This window comes from Mobula hypostoma, chromosome 4, assembly GCF_963921235.1.
Source record: "Mobula hypostoma chromosome 4, sMobHyp1.1, whole genome shotgun sequence".
NCBI classification, from domain to species: Eukaryota; Metazoa; Chordata; class Chondrichthyes; order Myliobatiformes; family Myliobatidae; genus Mobula; species Mobula hypostoma.
In genome coordinates this window covers 190556292-190577531 of record NC_086100.1, presented here as the reverse complement: position 1 = coordinate 190577531, position 21240 = coordinate 190556292, and the positions used below count along the sequence as shown (strand labels likewise).

At 44.0% G+C, this 21240-nt stretch overlaps 1 protein-coding gene across 2 annotated transcripts in view; it reads right to left on the bottom strand.

Moving 5' to 3' along the window:
- Positions 1-21240, bottom strand: part of LOC134345844 (dedicator of cytokinesis protein 2-like) — a 1258793-nt gene that overhangs the window by 916297 nt on the left and 321256 nt on the right. For both annotated transcript variants that reach the window (XM_063047144.1, XM_063047146.1), the window contains 2 exons: positions 19177-19280; positions 6693-6876 (listed from right to left, as the gene is read on the bottom strand). In XM_063047144.1, the coding sequence (XP_062903214.1) occupies positions 6693-6876; positions 19177-19280 (288 nt within the window). The remainder of the gene's footprint in view (positions 1-6692; positions 6877-19176; positions 19281-21240) is intronic.

Below are 21240 nucleotides of genomic sequence, written 5' to 3'. Positions count from 1 at the left end.
CCCCTCCCCACTCTAGTCTCTTATCTCTTCTCATCTGCCTATCACCTCACTGGATCCCCTCCTCCTTCTCTTTGTCCTATGGTCCACTCCCCTCTCCTATCAGATTCCTCCTTCTTCAGACCTTCATCTCTTCCACCTATCATCCTCCAGCTTTTACTTCATCCCCCATCTCCCACCCAATTTCATCTATCACCTTCAAGCAATCCTGCTTCCTCACGCACACCCCCCATCTTTTTATTCTGGTGCCTTCCTCTTCCCTTTCTAGTCCTAAAGAAGGGTTTCGGCCCAAAACACTGACTGTTTATTCATTTCCATAAATGCTGTCTGACCTGCTGAGTTCCTCTAGCATCTTGTGTGTGTTCCTGAAAGATCTTTATTGCACTCTATCCCAACACAAATGGCAAGAATAAACCAATAACACTAACACAATGAAAGAGGCTGAAGTTATTCTCTTGGGAGTGGAACAGTTTGACTAATGTGGGCTGTATTGTGAACAAAATTGTTAGAGAAGACTTGCTGAAGATTCAGGACAGGACAGAAGGAAATCCCACCAATGCAAGAGATTCTGCAGATGCTGGAACTGTAGAGTAATGCTGGAAGGAAGAACTCAACAGGTCAGGCAGCATCTCTGGTCAGGAATAAAGAGTCGATAATTTCAGCTGAGACCATGGTGAAGGGTCTCAGCCCCCAAAACATCAACTCTTTATTCCTCCTGAGCTCCTCCAGCGTTTTGTGAGTGTGTGTTGGAAAAAAAATTACCATGTAGCCGATGGCGATCACCTGTAATCTGCTCCCTTAAATGGTGGTGGACACAGATTCAGGTGTAGCTTCCAAATAAAGAACGATAAATTGCAAGGCATGCAGGAGAGGGCCACGGAAAGGGATTAACTGAATTGTACTTTCACTCAGTGGCCACTTGATGAGGGCAGCTGTACACCTAATCGTTAATGAAAATATCTAATCAGCCAGTCACGTGGCAACAACTCAATGCATGAAAGCATGCAGACATGGTCAAGAGGTTCAGTTCTGACCAAACATCAGAATGGGGAAGAAATGTGATCTAAGTGACTTTGATCGTGGGATGATTGCTGGTGCCAGACAGGGTGGTTTGAGTATCTCAGAAACTGCTGATCATCTTGGACTTTAAAGTGGCAATAGTCTCTAGAGTTTCCAGAGTATTGTGAGAAAAAACAAAAAAAAGAAACATCTAGTGAGCAGCAGTTCTGTGGCGGCAAATACCTTATTAATGAGGGAGGTCAGGGGAGAATGGCTAAACTGGTTCAAACCGACAGGAAGGTGAGAGTAACTCAAATAACCATGCATTACAACAGTGGCATGCAGACAAGCACCTCTAAATGAACAACATGTTAAACCTTGAAGTGGATGAGCTGCAGCAGCAGAAGACCATGAACATACACTCAGTGGCCATCTATTAGGTAATAAAGTGGCCGCTGAGTTCTCATAAGTATGAGCTCAATGGGCTGAATGGTCTCCTTCTGTGCTACAGTAATTGTATGGTTCTACAAATCCATAATTGACCAAGTCCATCGATGGAAACAAAGTAATAATCATTGAAATTTAATTTTTTTTAACATCCTGTAATTAAATATCTGTTACTTTAATGTGTGAATATAAATGTCAAGAATACAAATAGGATGTTAAATTAATCGAACCGAATGAATTGAAGAGGTGGTCAGAATGTTTCCAATGCAACGCTGTTTACACTTCATGAAGAAATACCACTTTGGTTGTTAAGTGCTTCGGGAAATCCTGGATTTGTAAAAAAAACACTAAATAAAAGGCAAACTTTCTTCCTTTTTCTTCTACACAGATGGAATTGAAGTTCAGTGATGTGGGCTGAGAATTAACCATTATTCCAGAATGCACACAGCTTGTCCTCCAGCTCAGGGGAAGAATGCAACAGGCCATTACAATAAGAAACCATGCAATTGATAAAAGGGATTCACGGCAGAGCTGTTTTACACAGAGCAGTGAGAAGTGGCAAAACTACATCCTCGGGGTGGCTAAGCCAACAGCACTGATGCAATAGAATTCAGTGGAGAATGAAATGGTGTCTGAGAGAGGAGAGATACGGAATGAGGAGAGATTGAAGGAGGTCCAAGTGTTATGAACCAGTTACAGAAAAGGCATTAAAAGAGAGGACAATCGACCATGGAAGAAAGGGAAGGAGATGAGGCACCCGAGGCAGGTAACACACACAAATTGCTGGAGGGACTCAGCAGATGTGGCAGCACCAACGGAAATGAATGAACAGTTGATGTTTCGGGCCAACACTCTTCACTAGTCCTGATGAAGGGTCTTGGCCCAAGTCACCCATCCTGTGTTTTTCCGCATTACTTTATCACTTATTCCTTGCACCCTAGAGCTGCTGGTGTGTTGTCTGTCTAATCAGATGCACAGATGCAGCATACTGATAGTACTCCACAACTCTCATAGTATTCCCAGAACATTGATAGCACTCCACAATAATGACAGCACTCCTAGAATACTGATAGTAACTCCCAGAACACTGACAGTAACTCCCAGAACACTGACAGCACTGCCAGAGGACTGACAGTAACTCCCACAACAGTGACAGTAACTCCCAGAATACTGACAGCACTCCCAGAACACTGACAGTAACTCCCAGAACACTGACAGTAACTCCCAGAACACTGACAGAAACTCCCAGAACACTGACAGTAACTCCCAGAGGACTGACAGCACTCCCAGAACACTGACAGTAACTCCCAGAACACTGACAGTAACTCCCGGAACACTGACAGTAACTCCCAGAGCACCGACAGTAACTCCCAGAACACTGACAGTAACTCCCAGAGGACTGACAGTAACTCCCAGAACACTGATAGTAACTCCCAGAGGACTGACAGTAACTCCCAGAGCACCGACAGTAATTCCCAGAACACCAACAGTAACTCCCACAATACCGACAGTAACTCCCAGAACACTGACAGTAACTCCCAGAACACCGACAGTAACTCCCACAACACTGACAGTAACTCCCAGAGCACCGACAGTAACTCCCACCACATCGACAGTAACTCCCAGAACACTGACAGTAACTCCCACAACAGTGACAGTAACTCCCAGAACCCTGACAGTAACTCCCACAACACTGATAGTAACTCCCACAACACTGACAGTAATTCCAGAGCACTGACAGTAACTCCCAGAGCACCGACAGTAACTCCCACAACACTGACAGTAACTCCCAGAACACCGACAGTAACTCCCACAACACTGATAGTAACTCCCACAACACCGACAGTAACTCCCAGAACACTGACAGTAACTCCCAGAGCACCGACAGTAACTCCCACAACACTGACAGTAACTCCCAGAGCACCGACAGTAACTCCCACAACACTGACAGTAACTCCCAGAACACCGACAGTAACTCCCACAACACTGATAGTAACTCCCACAACACCGACAGTAACTCCCACAACACTGACAGTAACTCCCACAGTGACAGTAACTCCCAGAATACTGACAGTAACTCCTAGAGAGGACTGACAGCACTCCCAGAGCACTGACAGTAATTCCCACCACATCGACAGTAACTCCCAGAACACTGACAGTAACTCCCACAACAGTGACAGTAACTCCCAGAACCCTGACAGTAACTCCCACAACACTGACAGTAATCCCAGAGCACTGACAGTAACTCCCACAACACTGATAGTAACTCCCAGAACACCGAAGGTAACTCCCACAACACTGACAGTAACTCCCAGAACACCGACAGTAACTCCCACAACACTGATAGTAACTCCCACAACACAAATAGCACTCACACAATACTAATAGTATTCCCAATGCACATAAGTTATAGAAAAGTACAGCACAAAACAGGCTCTCTAGTCCATCTAGTACATGCTGAGTCATCTAAACTGCCTGCTCTCATCGACCTGAATCTGTACCATAGCCTTCCTTCCCCTCCCATCCATTTACCTATCCAAACTTCTCTTAAACATTGAAATCAAGCTCGCATACACCTCTTGCATTGACAGCTCGTTCCACACTGATAGTAGTTCCTGATTATACTCAAAGATTACTGACAGTAATCCAAGAAAACTGATTGCTTGGGGCAGCTCTGATCTTGACCAGTTCTGGTGTATGTGCCCTGTCAAGAATGGCCTATAAATGGGGAGGGAGAAGTAAAAGGAGGGGTAGAGGAGGAAATAGGTCCCACATGGCTGTGGGAGCCTCAGGTGTAATATGAAGGGTGGAAGAAGTTTTAGGGAGTGGCTGCAGTAAATCTGGCGTGTGCACTTCCCAGAGGGAAGAATGGTTAAAAGTTTAAATTGGTCAGTAAGCTCACATTGGTGGACGGCAGCAGTCTTTTCTCTAGTGTTGGGAAAGACTAAAACTAGGGTTTCATAGATTTAAGGTGGGAGGCAAAAGATTTAAAAAGTGGCCGTTTTTAAACACAGAGGTTGGTGAGGGTGTGGAACAAGCTGCCAGAGGAAGTGGTTGAAATAGGAACAATGGTGTCATTTAAGAAACACCCGGATAGGAACAGAGAGAGAGATGGGTCAAGGGATATGGCCGAAAGCAGGAAATTGGGGCTAACTGGATGGACAATGTGGTCGGCATGCACTGGATTGGCCAGAGAGGCTGTCTCCATGCTGTGCTACACTACAATGCTAATTGGATCTGTACTGTCTATACTGAGTGAACGACACACCTCCAATGTACGCTGATGTTCCATTTTGTGGTTTTGGAGGAACAGATTGGCAATGCTCAATCTCCCGCCGGATCACCTGCAGGCTGTGCACCTCGGTCCAGGGAACACCGGACCGACGACCCTTCCTGGTCATCTTCACCCAGCCCTTGTCGTCCAGGACCCCATCCTCAGCCATGGCAATGCCCTCCAATCTCTTGGGGGGGCATGGGTAGCAGGAGAATTAGCATTGCCAACCTGTTCTGTCACAGGGGTCCCATTGTCTGTCAAAGAAAGACACTGAAGGAAAGCATTGTCAGTGTGCTGAAAAACTAATTCACACCTTTATATCCAATAGCCTAAATTATTGCACTTTTTACCGGCCTTCCAAAGCAATCTATTGACAATCTTCAACTCATTCAGAATACTGCTGCTAGACTTTTAACCAAAACCAGGACGAGGGAGTGTATCACTCTCATCCCAACTACTCATCCAGGGGTGCAGCCTGAAGCGTCGACTGTACTCTTTTTCCAAGATGCTGCCTGGCCTCCACCATTTGTGTGTGTTGCTCAGATTTCTAGCATCTGCAGATTTTCTCTTGTTTAGCATTGGCTTCCCATAGCTTTTAGAATTGATTTTGATGTTCTCTTACTTGTTTTTAAAGCTCTCAATGGTCTGGGACCGGAGTACATCACAGAATCATTTTCGTTTTATAATCCTGTTCAAGGTCTTCTTAAATTTAAGCAATCGCTCTCAAAAGAAAATTGGTAGGTCAGCTTTTTCGAACTACACTGCTAAGCTCCGGAACTCAATACCTAAATCTGTAAGGGATGCAGACTCAGTGACACTTTTAAATGCCAGCTCAAAACCTTATTTATTTCACTTTGCTTTTAACTAACATCTTTTTGTCCTTTACTTTCATATCTGCACTTTATCTCATTGTAAAGCTCTCTGAACTACATCATCTTTATGAAAAGTGCTCTATAAATAAGTTATTATCATTGTAACTCTGGGTGTCAATGTGTGACTCATTCTTTAACACATTGGAGATGCTGTTATGTTGTCAAACTGAATCAGCGTATTGGATGATAGTCCTCCGAGAACACTGCCTGCTAGGGACGGCTCTGGTTTGGCCCTATTGTGAAGGCTCCTGGTGAGAACGATATGCAAATTGTGGAGTGTGGGAGGGGTAGAGAGGAAACTGGTCCTGTATGGCCATGGGAGTCTCAGATGTGAGAGATATAGTGGAAGAAATCTCAGAGAATCTCAGCACAACATCTGGTGTACACTGCTCACACAGTGAGTCAGGGGTAAAAGGCCCGGATGTTTAAATTGGCAAGTCAATCTCTGCTGTATGGACAGATTTGCACCCACCAGACACTCAGCTCTCACCTGTGGCTCCCAGTAGCTGTTTGCATGCAACAGTGGCCAAACCCTGGTACACTGCTTTGACAGGAGGGCTAAACCAGTTGAGGGTAGCTGGCAGCCTCAGACACCAGTGAGAGAGGTACATGTCCGTCCTAGCACACGAAGTCAGCACTGGTGAGATCTACAGTGAGATCCAACGGCTAGGTACTGCAATGATCCGTGGGGAGCAAAGGGCATAACAAGGCACAGAAGACGTCATGGTCATCCACTGCAACCAAGGAAGACCCCAGTTTGTTACACTTGTTTGTATCACTGGACCCAGATTTCTGAGTTAAAAAAATAGAACTCGCCAGTGCAGAAGCTTTTCCACTTTAAAAATTCAGACATAGTGGACAACCACCATAACTATATATCTGTATACATACTATAACTATGTATATATATACACACACACACACACACACACACACACACACAAATACACATACACACACAAGCCCCTTGGAGCCAATAAAAATAAAAGTTCAAATTTAAGCTATTGCATCACCCAGTTTCTCCAACTCATTTTGAGGCCTACAACTCTGCAGTGAAATGGCTTTATGCAGAGTCTGCTGGTGTGGGAAGACAGGGGCATTACCATTCTGTGTGAGTTTGGTTGAACAGACGAGCGTAGAAATCTGGAAGCTGTCCCTCGAGCAGATAGGATGACCTCCGCCGCTGCTTCGGAAAGAGGTACCCAGATTCATCTTCTGGTCGCACATATTCTTGCTGGACATACTATTCAGGTAGATGGAAGCATCTTCAAGCTTCCTGCTGTCACCCTGTCGTTGAAAAGAGAATGGTTTAGCGATTAAATAAGGATACAGTATTCCACACTCAGTTTGTGTATTTCTGGTGGATGTACAGGTAGAGCAGAGTCTTGGGTTGAAAAGAAACTTTCTCCCTTTTGCATATTAGTCATTGAGTCATACAGCAAGCAAACAGGCCCTTCGGCCCAGCTAGTCTATGCTGACTGTGTTGCCCACAGGGCAAATATTCTGGACTAGTTGTCAAGGACAACATAGTTCAATCTTCTTATTCTCATGCTGTTAAAGCCATCCACTCAACAAGCTCAAGGCTGAATTCAGAAAAAATCCACACTGTCACGGACAGTTCTCAAGATTGAACCAGGTTTGAGGGCTCTATGAGGCAGCCTCTCTGCCCTTTGTGCTACCCACAATACTCTGGGCAAAGACATTAATGGTTCTCAGTGCCACTCAAATGCTTTTGTGTGGTCACCGGTCTGTGATTCTCATGAATCAGCGGAAAGGCCTTGGGGAAACTCCTTGACTATTGTACCCAATAACCTCTTGCATGATAGAGCTTGGAACAGACAATCTGTTTCAGGGAATTGGTGTTAGGCAAGTAACTCGACCTGCTCCTCAGAACTGACTGAATGCACTGAGGGAGTTACCACTGGGGATGCACTGTGTCTCAGTAATGGATAATAGGGATTTAATAATAACAATAATAACTTATTGATAGAGCACTTTTCATACAATGTAGTTAAAATGCTTTACAATGGGGTAAAGTTCAAACATTAAAATAAAATCAAAATAAAATTAACAATAAACATGAAAATAAAAAACAGAAACATGTTAGTTGAAAGCAAAGTTAAATAAATAGGTTTTGAGCTGGTATTTAAAAGTGTCAACTGAGTCTGCATCCCTTATGGGTTTAGGTAATGAATTCCACAGTTTAGGAGTGTAATTCAGAAAAGATAGCTTGCCAATTACCTTTTGAGAGAGACTGTTTAAATTTAAGAGACCAGTGGAACAAGAGCTGAGACCTCGAACAGAATTATAAAACAAAAATATTTCTATGACGTATTCTGGTCCCAGATCATTCAGAGCTTTAAAGACAAATAAGAGAACTTTAAAATTAATTCTAAAAGATACAGAAAGCCATTGCAGTAGCTAGTATGGGAGTGATATGTTCTCTCTTCCTGGTTTGGGTCGAGAACAGGGGTTCCCAACCTTTCTTATGCCATGGACAAATACCATTAAGCAAGGAGTCTGTGGTCCCCAGGTTGGGAATCCCTGGTCTAGAAGTAGCATTCTGAATGAGTTGAACTTTGTCAATAGGTTGCTTTGGAAGGCCAGTAAAAAAGTGGATTGCAATGGAGGGTTCTGCTGAGGTGGGATGTCCCATAAATGTAGAGGAACTTGAGACCCATTTCAAACATCAGTTTGCAGTTTCTCATCACAAGGCAGATATTAGAGGGTTCTGCCCATGTTTAGTATGGGCAGAATATATTGACTTAATTCGAGATATAACACCACCCAAGGTTTCAAATAGTATTGGCAGTTTTAAAAAGAATACTGTAGCCAACCCAGATGATTTGAGTCTCAGTGAGTTTTGTGGAATGGGCACCAATGAGATGGCCATTATTTTTTCCTCTTGGACTAAAGTATGTAAAATACCTATTTTAATGAAAAAGAGCAGGGCGGTCCTTACTCCTAAATCTGAAGGCAGTGAAAAATTAAAATCTGTGGACAACAGTCACTCAATCACCATTGGTTCAATTCTTGTAAGATTGTTCTCTGAGATATTGGCCAAAACATCGATGGACACAGTCATCCTTAATCGTCATCAGAAGGGATTCATCCAAGCAACACCTGACTGGAATGAGAATATTGCCATTTTAAGTAATTTAATGAAGGCATGAGGAACCATAAGGACCTCACTAAGTGCCTATTGATCTGAGGCTTTTGACCCTGTCAGCCATAGGCTTATTGTTAAAGCCCTTGGCCGGATAGGGGTTGGTACCCATTTTGTGAGTCCTGTATCCGACATGTATATGAACTCCTACACTCTTATTGAGAAAGGCAAGACCAAGACTGTACCTCTCTAAGGTTTTGACTCTGTAGAGCATAGTTTTATTGATAAAGTCCTTAGCTGGTTGGAGGTTGGCGCCCATTTTGTGAGCCTCATATTGGACATGTATACAGACTGTTGCATCCTTATTAAGAATAGCAAGACTAAAACTGGGACAATATCTATTCTAAGAAGGGTTAACCAGAGTAACTGGCAGAACATGGGAGTGAAATGATGACACTTCACTGGGGTTTGACAGACAAGACTTCACTCTGTGTCTCTCTAATCTTCGAATCTTGCCTTGGTTACAGGAAAGTGTTTAATTGCCCAGAACTGATACTCTTCACCCTGGTAAACAGTAACAATCACCAGACAAATCAATATTTTCTCAAGAAGAAAATACGATAAATCTGGATTGAGCGACGTAAACCTTGACTGGAACTTGTGGCTGAGGACAAGAAGGTTAATAAGACATCAACTTTTCAAGGACAACATGGCTTGGGCTGTGCCGTACTTCCCAGCAACTCTCATGGAGTGAGAATAGATATAATAATTCTTAGCTGGATGGAGAAATAGGTTTTATGTTCTGTTTTAAAGAATTCCTCACAAGTGTGTTTTTTTAAAGTTTTCCTCCAAAGTACGTGGGTAGGATAGCTGGCTATCAGAAAACATATCAGATGATCTTTCCAGTAGAAGGACATGGAACATAAATTCCATCGGCTGTGACAGGTGCTCACAAAGGAAACCGTCGGTGTTCAGATGTATCCACCCAGGTAGCTTCCAGACTGACAAGGACCCATAAACTGGGGATTTCTGCCCTGGGAGTTTAAGGAAACAGCAAGTGACTATTGCTGAGTTAATGTTTTGAACTGTTTCTTATCTCTCAATCGGTGATTTGGATTTCTTTTGTTTTTTCAATTGGAAGTCTTTTGTTTTAGGTCTACGGTCACATAGCGTAACACTTCACAGCACCAAGATTAGGGTTCAAACCCGCCGTGTCTGTAAGGAATCTGTATATTCTCCACATGACCGCGTGGGTCTCCTCTGGGTGCTCCAGTTTCCACCCACATTCCAGAGACATATGGTTTCGTGTTACTGAGTTGTGGGCACGCTGTGTTGGCACTCGAAGCACGGCAACACTTGTGGGCTGCCACCAGTATATTCTGACTGTGTTCGGTTGTTGTGTCAAATAAAACTCATCTTTAATGATCAGCAGGGACTCATTAGGACAAAAGAATGGCCCCTCAGGTCACTTTTAAAGATTTCCCTCTCATCTTAAACTTACACGCTTTAACAACACACGCAAAATGCTGGATGTACTCAGCATCTACTGAAATGAATAAACGGTCAACGTTTCGGGACAAGAGCTTTCTTCAGGAACTGCATCCACCACTTCTGTTGGCAGCTCATTTCACACTCCCCCTCCGCCCTCTGAGTGAAAAAGTTCCCCCTCAAGTTCCCCTTTAATAGTTCATCTTCCACTTTTGTTTACAATTCTGGTTGCCCCACTGCAAGAAACATGCAAAGAAGGCACAGAGAAGGTTCTTCAGGATGTTGCCTGGACGAGAGCGTATTGGGAGAGACTGGATTGTTTTCTCCGGACCTCAGGGTTAAAGGTCAGGCCAGAGTCTAGGCCTCTGCTCTGTACCTGAAGGCCAGCAATGTGGACAAGTGACAAAGGACACCCGTGGTTGGGGGTCATACCAGCAGACTAACAAGGACAAGGGCTCGTGGCCCTCCCCAGGTCAGCAAGTCATCACTGGGTTCCATGCAGACGGGAGGCACAAGGGCCGTCAACCTCCTAGGTACGTGTGTCAGCGAGATAAGTGTTTGAGGTCTTGTGTCTGGAGTTTGAGGGCTGGAGTTCGGGGTCCTCATCCAAGGTTAGCTGTGACTCCTGGGGTCAATACCAAAGATTGAAGCCCAAAGGTCAATCAGAAGTCTGGAGGACAAGGGATGATGGCTAAAGTACTGGGTCTGCGAGCCTGCTGGAGGCTGGAAGCTCAGAGATGGCCTGTCCTGGGGCTGAAGGACTGTCTGTGAGTGAGTGGGTGGGTGGGAGGGAAGAACAGGGCTTGGTTTGCTGTTGTTGTGCCGAACACTGTGGGCGTGCTATGTTGGCAGTGGAATGTGTGGCAACACGTGGTCTGCCCCCAGCACACCCTTAGGTTGTGTTGATTATTAAGGCAACTGACACACGTCACTGTATGTTTCCATTAACCTATAATTAATAAATGAATCTGAATCTTTAAGGGAGACGTACAAGGTAAGCTTTTTAAACAGAGTGGTCGGACTTGGAAGAGATTGCCAGGCCTGGCATTGGAATCAGATAGGATAGTGGTGTTTAGAAAGCATTTGGACAAACACATGAACGTGAAGGGGATAGCGGGACACGGATCACGTGACGGCTGAAGATTATTTTTGCATCATGGTAGACACAGACATTGTTGGCCAGAGGGCCTGTTCCTGTGCTGTGCTTTTCTATGTTCTGTGTTCTAACTAGACTCTTTTCTAAAGAAAAAAAACAATGTTGAATAAACTCTCAAAAACCTGACAATCTATTTCTTTTAAAATGCATAAATTAACTCTCAGTAAATTTTAGCCGAATTATGTTGGAAGTTTGAGACTGTGTCTTTAGACTCCTACCTCCTTGCTCATTTTACAACCTTTGCAATCTTCCTTTCTCCTGCTGCACTGTGAGTGTACTTCTATGCAGTTGCCTTGTTGCAAGATGTAAGCAAATGTTTCTAGTCACGTGCAGTGCCCCTCTCCAGGGACTTCAGCCACACGACCTGTCTAATTGGGAGCGTGCAGTAGTCACAAAAGATCAGCTCCCCTTCAGAGCTGAGCATGTCAGCTCCTAATTGGACATCATGAAGCTACGATCATTCTTCCTCGTAGGGCTTAATGGTTTTCTTCATCCCTTACACACCTCTCCTGACTTAAGGGTGGAGAATAGATTGATTACATACACTTGGGTCAGCTACCGTATAATTGGTTGTGTTTGGTTGGAGAGGGATGCTATTGATTGGTTATGTCTGTCATCAATTTGACCAGAATTAATTAATTGCGGGTAAGCCATTAGAAGGAAAGCAGCAGCTACAATCTGCTTCTTTCACCATAACACCAACCACCCGCCCCAACTCATTAATTCTAGTTTCCATCAAATTAAAGCTGAACGAGGCCCTCCGTTGGTCAGTGTCGACCACGGATGTTGCATCCTAGTTGGCCTGCATGATATGCAAGACAGGCCAGTACGACATGGTGAGCCTGACTCCTTGTCTCCACACAGCTGATGAATCCAAAGGAACAGCAGATTTGCCAGTCATGGTCAAAATCAAAAACCAAAGTACATTTATTATCAAAGTAAGCATACTATATACAACCTAGCGATGTGTCTCCTTACAGACGGCCACAAAACAAAGAAACTCAAAAGAACCCGTTGAAAAAGACTGTCACTCACTCAATGTGCAAAGAGGGGGAAAAACAAATTGTGCAGGCGACTGAAGTCCATAAAAGTAAGTCCACAGCAGTCTACACAGCTCAGTGCAGAGATAAATAAACCTCGTAGAGCAATGACTGCCTTAGATAGGACTGCCTCAGTGTCACCAGCTCCTGATACTTCCTTGGTGTGTACTCTCGAAACCTTCCTCATGAGTGGGTACAGCAGCAAGACAGCAGAGGTTCGAGAGCAGTTTTCCTCCTCCTCGATGAGCTGCCAGCTGCAGCTGACAAGGCTGACATCTGTCCGAAGCAACTAGTTTTAAGGCACCAGTAACCCGCAGTTGCCCCTTCTGCTGCCAATAGTAATGGTTTCACCGGGCTTACTAGCTAAGCCACATGTGGATTCCAGGAACTGAACTTGGTTGACAGAGGTTATTTGAGCCACTTACAATCAGGAGCATTTAATAGGTAATGGGAGCTTATACCCACTACCAACACCAGATGTAACAAACTTAAGGAGTTAAGAGTTAAAAAGACATAAATTGAGCAATCTATGACCGGCACATCCTCAGAATAGAGGGATGTCCATTTAGAATGTTGATAAGGAGGAATTCTTTAGCCAGAGGGTGGCGAATATGTGGAACTCGTTGCTACAGTCAGCTGTGGAGGGTAGATCATTGAATGTATTTAAAGTGGAGTTAGATGGATTTTTGATAAGTCAGGGAATTAAAGATTACGGGGAGAAGGCAATAGAATGGGGTTGAAAGGGAAATGGATCAGCCATGGCAGGGGAGATTCGATGGGCCAAATGACCTAATTCTGCTCAAATGTCTTATGGTCTTACAGGAAATACACGAGTTGCATAATATGCAATCATTACATTCGACTGCAAGGTATCAGACTATCAGTTCATTCTTTTTGATGTTAATTGGTTTAAATATTACTATTCTGAAGGATCATTTAAACTAGCTGGCCAGCTGCTAAGGAGCTACTCTATTGCAGACATCCCACCTCTCCCGGAAGTTCTGGGAGTCTCCCGCAAATTAATGGTGCTATCTCCCTGAAATGAGTTTTTGCAGGCTGGGATATCTGCATTTGTCTTTTAAAGCAGGAAAGTGTGACCAGCAAGGCCGATCAAGACCTCCACCCATCAACCCACCACACCACCCAACCACCAATATTTTTATCATTTCCTGTCAAAGACACTCCTGTGCCTAGTGTCACTTTACAGACATAAAATCACTCTATGTATATAATCTACCTTACTCATTTTTATTTATTGAGATACAATGCAGAATAGGCCCTTCTGGCCTTTCAAACCACAATGCCCAGCATTCCCCCGATTTACCCCTAGCCTAATCCTGAGACAAGTTACAATGAGCAATTAACCTACCAACCGGTATGTCTTTGGACTGTGGGAGGAAACCGGAGCACCCGGAGGAAACTCATGTGGTCACGGGGAGAACGTACAAACTCCTTACAGGCAACGTTGTGCTAATTATGCTACCATGCCGCCCCAAAATTCATCACCCAAGATCGGACTGGAACCCACAATCTCTGGCTTAGGAGGCCAGTGCCTTTCCATTGTACCACTGGGGGCAAATGTTATGTATTTATATTTATTGTGCTTGTTTAATTATTGTGTTATGTTTTTATGATTTTTTTTGCACTGCATCGGATCTGAGTAACAATTTTTCATTCTCCTTTATACTTGTGTACTGGAAACGACATCAGACAACCTTGAAACTTGAATCTTGAATCTTTTCTTGTGTCAGTAGAAAATTGAGTATTTTTATAAGTTGTCACATATCGATTGCCGCCATTTAATCAGCAAATCTACCAAAGGAGTTTCATATAGGGTCTTCTGTTGACAAATTAAAGGGTTTTCTTCTTGGCATTCCTTAATTACATTTCTGCCCAGGAGGGACCTTGCTCCCTCTGATATGCTCTCCCCCTCATGTTTGGGAAATCTCAGAATATCATGGTTTAACACTCTGAATTATGGACTTGTTGTGAACAGCAGGTCAAAATTCCTTGAAAGGAAATGAGAATTTGCATTTATATAATGCCTTTCTTGACCTCTGAGTTTCCCCAAGCATGTAGTACAGCCAATCAATTACCATGTGATGCCTCAGTGGTGACTCTTTGACGAGCACGCAAGCCAACTTATGTGAATTAACTTCCCATAAACAACAATGAGATCGATTCACTGTGGCCTATAAACAAATAGATTTGCCCTTCAGCTTCTGGCTACCAAAAATATCCAACTGAGGGGAGATTTGAAGGAAAGAGTCATTGATAGGATAGGTAATTATAGTCTTTTTCCCCAAATTTCAAGTACCAGAGGAGAAAGGTTTAAGGTGAGAGAGAGAAAGCCAGCTTCAAACTCCCTGCAACAGATGTGAGACAATCGATTTGGGGAACACACACAAATGGTGCAAAGGAACTTTCAGGAAGTTTTCAGAGGCAAGGTAGCAAGATCCAAGGATCGAGAAGGAGCAACATCTCAGATTCTGTCTAGATAGCCTTCAAACTGATGGCATGAATATCGATTTCTCTAACTTCTGGTAACTTTCCCCTTCCCTCATCCTCCATCCCCTACTCTGGTCCCCTCATTAGCCCTTATCTGCTCCTCACCTGCCTTTTACCTCCCCCTGGTGACCCTCCTCCTTCCCCATCTCCCGTGGTCCACTCTCCTCGCCAGTCAACTTCCTCCTTTTTCAGCCCTTTACCTTTTCCAACTATCACCACATTCTTACTTCATTCCCCCACCTCCCACACACACCTGGCTTCAACTATCCCTTTCTAGCTTGTACTCCTTCCCCTCCCTCACCACCTTTTTCTGGCTTCTTGTCCTTTCCTTTCCCAGTCCCGACGAAGGGACTCAGCCCGAAACAGCGACCGCTTTCCCCCCTCCATGGAGGCTCCCTGACTTGCTGAGTTCCTCCAGCACTTTGTATGTGTTACGCCAAGGTTATGGTACATAGGCAAATGTAAACATATCACCTGAGGAGTGGATAGAAAGCTTGGATAACTAGCTGGTAAACAGATGGAATAAGGGGTGCATTAGGAAGGAATGTGCCTCGGGTCATGGATTGGACCAGATGGGTGGGAAGAGTTGGCAAACCAGACAAGTCGGGGTCAGTCAAAACATTTATTTATTTATTGAGATATAGCACGGAGTAGGCTCCTCTGGCTCTTCGAGCCACACCACCTAGCAATCTGCCAATTTAACCCTAACCTAATCACAGTACTAATTAACCTCTGGACTGTGGAAGGACACCGGAGCACCCGGAGGAAACCCACGCAGCGGCAGGAAATGAACCCGAGTCAGGTGTGCTGTAAAGCACTGTACTAATCACTGTGCTACCATGCCATCCCGAATATGAGGTGTTGCTTTTCCAACCTGAGGGTTGCCTCACCGTGGCAGTAGAGGAGGCTGTGGACCAACATGGGAATGGGAATGGAGATTGGAATTAAAATGGTGGGCCTTCAGGAAATCTTGCTTGTGGCAGATCTCACAGTCCAGGTGTGAGAACAGGTAATAAAAAGTTCTGAGGGTTTCCGCAAGGGATTTGGAATAAACAAACGTCAGAAAGGAATTATACATTTGCACGAAGTGTCATTTTGGCTGCAGTTAGAACGCTGCATTCAATTTTGACTTTTGCAGAACAGGAAGAACGTTGAATTTATCGAGAGTGTGCTGTGGGTTTACTGTGATGATGCTATTGAAAAGAATCATTAGGAAGAGAGACTTCAGATGAGAGGCTATTTCAGGTGTAGGAGAGAGCTGAAATAGAGTGCAATAGAGCTCTTTAAAATTGCAAAGGGCTTTCAATGAGTGAAGAGGTGAAGGACTGTCTCTTGTAGTGACTGAGGTAATGATGAGGAATCATCAGTTTTAAAATTGTCATCTGAGGGAGCATTGTTAGAAGATTCTCATATCAATGATTTTTAGAGTATGCAGTCTTTTGTCAGCAGAAATAAATCAAACATTTCTGAAGGGAAAGTTGAAAATACACTCAGTGGCCACTTTATTAGGTACACCTGTACACCTACTTGTTAATGCAACTCTAATTGGCCAATATGTGGCAGCAACTGAATGCACAAAAGCATGCAGACCTGGTCAAGAGGCTCAGTTGTTGTTCAGACTTAATATCAGAATGGGGAAAAAAATTGGGTGCCATAGTATCGTAGTGGTTAGCACACACTATTACACCTCGGGGCATTGGAGTTCAGAGTTCAATTTCAGCATCCTCTTTAAAGAGTCTCTGTTCGTCCTCCCTGTGGAATGTGTGGGTTTTCCCCGGGTGCTCCAGTTTCTCTCCTGCAATCCAGAGACACTGGAAGGTTATTTAGTCATTGCAAATTGTCCTGTGATTAGGTTGGGGTTAAATCATGGTTATCAGGGGTTGCTGTGTGGTGTGGCTTGAAGGCCCAGAAGGGCCTATTCCATATTCTCTAAATAAAACAAAATAAAATTTGATCTAAGTGACTTTGACCGCGGAATAAATTTTGGTGCCAGACAGGGTGGTTTGAGTATCTCAGAAACTGCTGATCTCCTGGGATTTTCACGCACAACAGTCTCCACAGCTTACGGAGAATGGTGTGAGAAGCAAATACAATCATCCAGTGAGTGAAGTTCTAGGGAAAAAAATGGCTTGATAATGAGAGAGGTCAGAGGAGAATGGCCAGACTGGATCCCCAAATAACCACGTGTTAGAACAGTGGTGTGCAGAAGAGCATCTCAGAATGCACAACACGTCCAACCTTGAAGTGGGTGGGCCACAGCAACAGACGACTACAAATGTAGTGACACGTGCGGGCTGCCGTCAGCACATCTTTACAGTCCAAGGTAAACTTTATTATCAGAGTACACGTATGTCACCACATACAACCCTGAGATTCCTTTTCCTGTGGGCATACTCAGCAAATCTAAAGCATAGAAGACAGCAAGCTCTGCAAGTGCAAATATAAATAAATGGTAATAAATAACAAGAGGATGAAATAACAAGTTAAAAAGTCCTTAAAGTGAGATCATTAGTTGTGAGCACACCTCAATAGATGAGTGTAGTCATCCTCTTTTGTTCAAGCACCTGATGTTTGAGGGGTAGAAACTGTTCTTGAACCTGTGGTGTGAGTCCTGAGGCTCTGGGACTTTCTACCTGATGGCAGCAGCGAGAAAAGAGCATGGCCTGGGTGGTGAGAATCCTTGACAATGGATGCTGCTTTCCTACAACAGTGTTTCATGTAGATGTGCTCAATGGTTGGGAGGGTTTTACTCGTGATGTACTGGGCCAAATCCACTATTTTTTGTAGGATTTTCTGCTCAAGGGCATTGGTATTGTCATTCCAAGCCATGATGCAGTCAGTCAATACATTTTCCACTACACGTTTATAGAAGATCGTCAAAGTTTTTATGTCATGCCAAATCTCTGCAGTAGAGAGTAGAGATACTAAGAAAGTAGAGACGCTGTCGTGTTTTCATTGCAATAATATTTATATGATGGGTCCAGGACAGGTCTTCTGAGATAGTAACACCCAGGAATTTAAAGTTACTGACCCTGTCCTCCTCTGATCCTCCGATGAGAGCTGGCTCATAGACCTCCAGTTTTCCTCTTCTGAAGTCTACAATCAGTTCCTTGGGCTTGCTGACATTGAGTGAGAGGTTTCTGTTATGAAACCACTCAGCCAAATTTTCAATCTCCCTCCGGCATGCTGATTCGTCATCACTGCCCACAACCGTGGTGTCATCAGCAAACTTGAATATATTTTTGGAGCTGTGCATGGCCACATAGTCATATGTGTAAAGCGACAAGAGCAGGGGTCTAAGCACAAAGCCATGTGATGCTCCTGTGTTGATCGATATCGTGAAGGAGATGTTCATGCCAATACGAACTGACTGGGGTCTGGGAGCTTATTGATTAGTTTTGAGGTACTAAATACTGAGCTGTAATCGATAAAGAACATCCTTATGTATGCACCTTTGCTGCCCAGATGGTTCAGGTATATTGGTTAGTAGTGCAAATGACCCATTTCACTGCATGTTTCGACGCACGTGTGATAAATAAATTTGAATCTCAGTCTTTACTTGTCTCTCTCCACTGCACTCTCTCTGTAGAGGGTGCCACCTAACGGTATATTCTGCATTCTGTTTTCTTTTTTTCATTATAACTCGGTATATGTGATATTAAAAAAACAATTCCAGTTTCATGTCCTAAGTTTGTATGTACAATCAGTGGCTATTTTATTAGGTGTACTTATACACCTGCTCATTAATGTAAATATCTAATCAGCCAATCATGTGGCAGCAACTCAATGCATAAAAGCATGCAGACATGGTCAAGAGGTTCAGTTGTTATTCATTATCAAACATCAGAATGGAGAAGAAATGTGGTCGAAGTGACTTTGACCATGGAATGATTGTTAGTGCTAGATGGGGTGGTTTGAGTATTTCAGAAACTGCTGATCTCCTGGGATTTTCACACTCACCAGTCTCTAAAGTTTACAGAAAATAATGTGAAAAACAAAAAAACATTCAGTGCGTGGCTGTTCTGTGGGTGAACATGACTGGTTAATGACAGAGGTCAGAGGTGAATGGCCAGATTAGTTCAAGTTGATGGTAACTCAAACAACCACACATTACAACAGTGGCATGCAAAAGAGCATCTTTGAACACACATGTCGAACCTTGAAATGGATGGGCTACAGCAGCAGAAGAGAATGAACAAGCAGAATTACACTAGGAGGCCACTTTATTAGGTATCTCCTCTACCCAATAAAGTGTTCACTGAGTGTACATACATTGCCAAAACACTTACCTTGTATAAGATCAGGTCATGCTCTCCATCTCGCAGAGTTGTTCCATCTGGCTTCATCAGGTTCACATACGCCATTGCAAATATCTTCTCTCCCTTGTCTTTAGCTGTTAACACAGACATTATCATTTCTAATTTGGCATCATGGACAATGCCCAGATCTTTCCCGCTGCTTTGTTGAGACATTCTAACTTTGTTCATTGCCATCCATACTTCTTTCCAATATGTTCAAATTTAACATAGAAACATAGAAAACCTACAGCACAATACGGGCCCTTCAGCCCACAATGCTTTGCTGAACATGTACTTACTTTAGAAATTACCTAGGGTTACCCATAGCCCTCCATTTTTCTAAGCTCCATGTACCTATTCAGGAGTCTCTTAAAAGACACAGAATGCTGGAGGAACTCCCTCCAGCAGTTTGTGTGTGATGCAGTACATAGTTAATGGCAGAATCCCTAACAGTGGTGAGGCACAGAGGAGTATTGGGGTCCAACTCTGCAGCTTCCTGTCAGTGGCTGCACAGGTTGATAGTGAGATAAAGGTGTATGTTATGCTTGACCTTTCTCTCGAGTTTAAGAGTCAGAAAGCTCTGTGCGGCTTTATAAGACTCTGGCAGGCAATATCTGGAAAATTACATTGGATTCTGGTCTCCACATTATAGGAAGGAAGTGGAGGCATTGGAAAGGGTGCAGCAGATATTTATCAGGCTTCTGCGTGGAGTAGATGGTATGCGCTACCTGGGGGACGGAGTTCTGTTTAGTTGGATAAACTTGGGTTGTTTACAAGTAGCTGGTGGAGATCTGTCTCTTCTAAAGGATCTGTAAGGCGCTCCTTCTCCCCCGCTAGCATGCAGGTCACGCTTTGGCAAGGTGCAGCCCCGGCTTAGCTGCCCAATCAGGGCTGCGTGAAACCATGGGATGGTCGTATGAGCAGCCGGTGCAGATCACAAGTCCTGGTTGTCCGACCACTGGCAGACAATCTCTGAAGAATATTGATAATGGCTGGGGTCACCCATCTTGCAAAGACACTGCCCAGAAGAAGGTAAGGGCAAGCGACTTCTGCAGAAAAATTTGCCAAGAACAATCATGATCAAAAGACCATGATCGCCCATGGCATATGACACAGCGCATAATGATGATGATGATGATGTTTTCTCCAGAGTGGCAGAGATTGAGAGGAGATCTGATAGAAGTGTATAAAATTATTAAGGTTATAGATACAGTCACAGCCAGTATCTTTTTCCAGCGTTGAAACGTCTAATACTGGAGGGCACGCATTTAAGTTGAAAGGAGAGGTGCAAGACAGAGAGTGATGGGGGACTGGAATTCAGTGCCACGGGTGTGGGTGAAGGCACATGAATATACAGAAAATGGAGATATGGACCATATGCAGGCAGAAGGAACAAGATGTCAATAAATTAATTACTTTGGCATGAAATTATGGGTAAAAGAGCCTGTTCCAGTGCAGTACTGTCTGTGTTTAATATTCTATGCTGATCTGCGTCATTACTGCTTTGGTGTCTGGGGAGTTTGCTGAGTACAGATTAGCTGACACCTTTACATCGATGCAATGGTGATTACACAAAATCAGTAGATCATTGATTGATTGTGGACTTCAGAAAGTGGAAGTTAAGAGAACCACTCCTCCTGGAGGGGTCACTGGCGAGAATTGCATGCAGCTCCAAGTTCCTGGGCATCAACATCTCGAAGGATCCATCCTGGGCCCAACACATTGATGTAATCATGAAGAAGGCATGCCAGCAGCTATACTTTATTAGGAGCTTGAGGAGATTCAATATGTCACCAAAGACTCTTGCAAATTCCTATAGACCTCGCTTGAGGAGCGTTCTAACTGGTTGCATCACAGCTCCATATGGAGCCTCTAGTGCACGGGATCGCAAGGGGCTGCAGAGGGCCCCAACATGGGCACAGCCCTCCCCACCATCAAAGACACCTTCAAGAGTTGGTGCCTCAAGAAGGTGGCATCCATCACTAAAGACTCTCACCACCCAAGAAGTGCCTTCTCCTCATTACTCGTTGTCGTGGCTATCCCTCGAGGTCGAGG